The 2500-nt window shown below is 35.6% G+C and overlaps 1 protein-coding gene across 1 annotated transcript in view; it reads right to left on the minus strand.

Moving 5' to 3' along the window:
- Positions 1 to 543: 543 nt before the first annotated feature.
- The window catches only part of LOC125033464, a 9954-nt gene continuing 7997 nt past the window's right edge, over positions 544 to 2500 (minus strand). The window contains exons 2-3 of the mRNA XM_047624990.1: positions 1215 to 1410; positions 544 to 1044 (exon numbers count right to left, since the gene is read on the minus strand). Coding sequence (XP_047480946.1) covers positions 887 to 1044; positions 1215 to 1410 — 354 coding nt within the window. The 3' untranslated portion in view covers positions 544 to 886. The remainder of the gene's footprint in view (positions 1045 to 1214; positions 1411 to 2500) is intronic.

Raw genomic sequence — 2500 nt, forward strand, 5'->3', positions numbered from 1 at the left:
CTTTTACACTCAATTTGCAAAGGAGTGAAATCCGTGCGTTATGCACAGGACAAATTACAGTACCCATGGCCGTCGTTTACTATCAGAGGCGAAAGGGAATAGCAGTGCGTCGTGATACACTTGCACTGAATAAGAGTAAAAAAAAAAAAAAAAAAAAAAAAAAATAGTAGCTAAAGTGGCCTCCTGAAGTGACATTCCACGCCCCCTCCCTCGGCGTGCGCTTTTTGCGTGTCGTATTATTGCACTGTTTGTAGTTCAATGTCTTTTTTTATTTCGAGGGAAATAAATGATCTGCTCCTCAATGCATTTGGTTGATTTGTGCAAAAACTATAAAAGACGAGAATGTCGGTAATTGGATTACTACGCAAAACAGAAGTAATAAACGTTTATGATAAAGTGAAAGACAAACCTATACGATAAATACTTGTAGGGTAGTGTTTTCAGATATCAATTTATTGTAAGCATCGTTAACCAGTTTTGTTGTTTTGTTTTGGTTTGAGGATCATTTCATGTTAATCATGTTTGGGTTATAAATAGCTTATCAACACATTTTTTTTATTCAAATAAAATACAGGTCAAATGTACACAAAATAAATATTACATTCTTTGTACGACAATAACATGATTTAGTCAAACGCCACACTAGGAAACTTAGAACTATTCATTGTAATATTGAGTTGTAATCTGACCCTTAGCAGTTTATGTGATGATTATCTTTAATAATGAATTCTTAATGATAGTTGTCTCGGATATCGGACAAAGTGGTGAAATTCTTGACTGTGCATCCCCGAGGACGATGCGTCAATTTCTGTTAAACCTTTGTCGCGACGTATGTGTACTAATGCAGTTCATTTATTTTTCTTAAAAATAATTCCCATTACTTATATTAACCCCGTCTGCTCAAGTCGTGCACGGCGTTGTAGAAGAGTTCTGGGTACTTTTCCTGGATCTTGAGGATCATCCATTTGGCCAGCTCCTGTTGCCTCCTGCTCTTGCACACGTGGACAGGGCATCTTCCAGTCCTGATGAGCTCAGGGCCTGCCTCTGTAACACACACATGAACCAACTCGTTAATGTATGCTGTAAACATGTAACAGGTTTTATGCAATGTATGACATTTCTTGTACATATCCGCTGCTTTACACTATACCAACTATCGAACATGAATTTTAACAGGTCGTTTATGTGCACCTTTCGCACACTTCGATACTTACGTCTCAATACTTGTCCATATGGGAGCTTGCAGGCATAGCCTCGGATGCAAACCAGAGCCTTACGGACGGTGCTAGGGTTATTCACGGCCAATTCGAGCTCAGCTCTTGACGGGAAACTCGCCGCGGGTCTTTGGCCACTGACGGCGACCAAGAGCACCACCAGGAGGACGGCTGATACTGTCCAAGAATAAGACATCTGGCGGAGGATAGAGCAAGGGGTCAGTACGTCTACAGAAGGGAACAAATCTAATTGGTAACAAGTAAAAAAATGTTGGAAATACCAACATGGGGGAGGAAGGGCGCATATAACTGGGAATAAGTTTAGCTTGTTTAGCAGTATGAAAGAATACACCCTATGGCAGTTTTCCATCCTACCCTTTGCGACCCAGCTTTCTTGCATTTTTTGTGTGACCGACTTTCCCTGGAGTTTGGAGAGTGAGAGACTCCGTGCTCATGTCACGGAAATGGTATGTTTCGGTTCTTTATCTATTTATCTACATTTATCAAATAATGAAATATTTAAAAGATATGTAAGTATAATATATATTAAAATATCAAAAAGTATATAAGTATAATATATATACATATACATACATATAAGTATAGATAAATTAATATATATATATGCATTTCTTTATTCATCCATTCATTCCTTTACATTCATATGTATATATATGTATAAATATAGATAGATAGATAGAGAGAAAGAGAAGGAGCATACATCTACTTACGGTTATAAAGAACTTTGCAAATAAGCACTCCTTCGCAAATTTAGTGATGCTTCTAAATAAAATTTGTGTTTGCTCTTGTGATAAAATAATACGAACACGCTTGTAAGGAAAGAAACAGAAGTGTCCACCAGTCTGAACGATAAAAAGCCAAGTCTCACAGAATAGAAAGTCATACACGTTTATGTACGTGACTCTCGACGAGTTTTCCTTTTTTTAATTTATTTTTTATTTTTATTCCGTTTCATTGCTCCTCTGCATCTAAAAAGTTGTAAGAGTACATATGTATTTGCTAAGAATGGGGGCCAAAATCTGAATAGAGATATGTCTTGTACAGTTGTATAAAATACGGAATGTATAATCTGCCTTGTATAAATCTTGCCTTATGTGGATGAATATATATATATATATATATATATATATATATATGTATGTATGCATATAATATGTGTATATATATGTGTATGTGTATGTATACATACATCATATATGTACTATATATATATATATATATATATATATATACACATATACATATATATGTATGTATGGAAATAT

This window comes from Penaeus chinensis, chromosome 16 (genome assembly GCF_019202785.1).
Source record: "Penaeus chinensis breed Huanghai No. 1 chromosome 16, ASM1920278v2, whole genome shotgun sequence".
Classification (NCBI taxonomy): domain Eukaryota; kingdom Metazoa; phylum Arthropoda; class Malacostraca; order Decapoda; family Penaeidae; genus Penaeus; species Penaeus chinensis.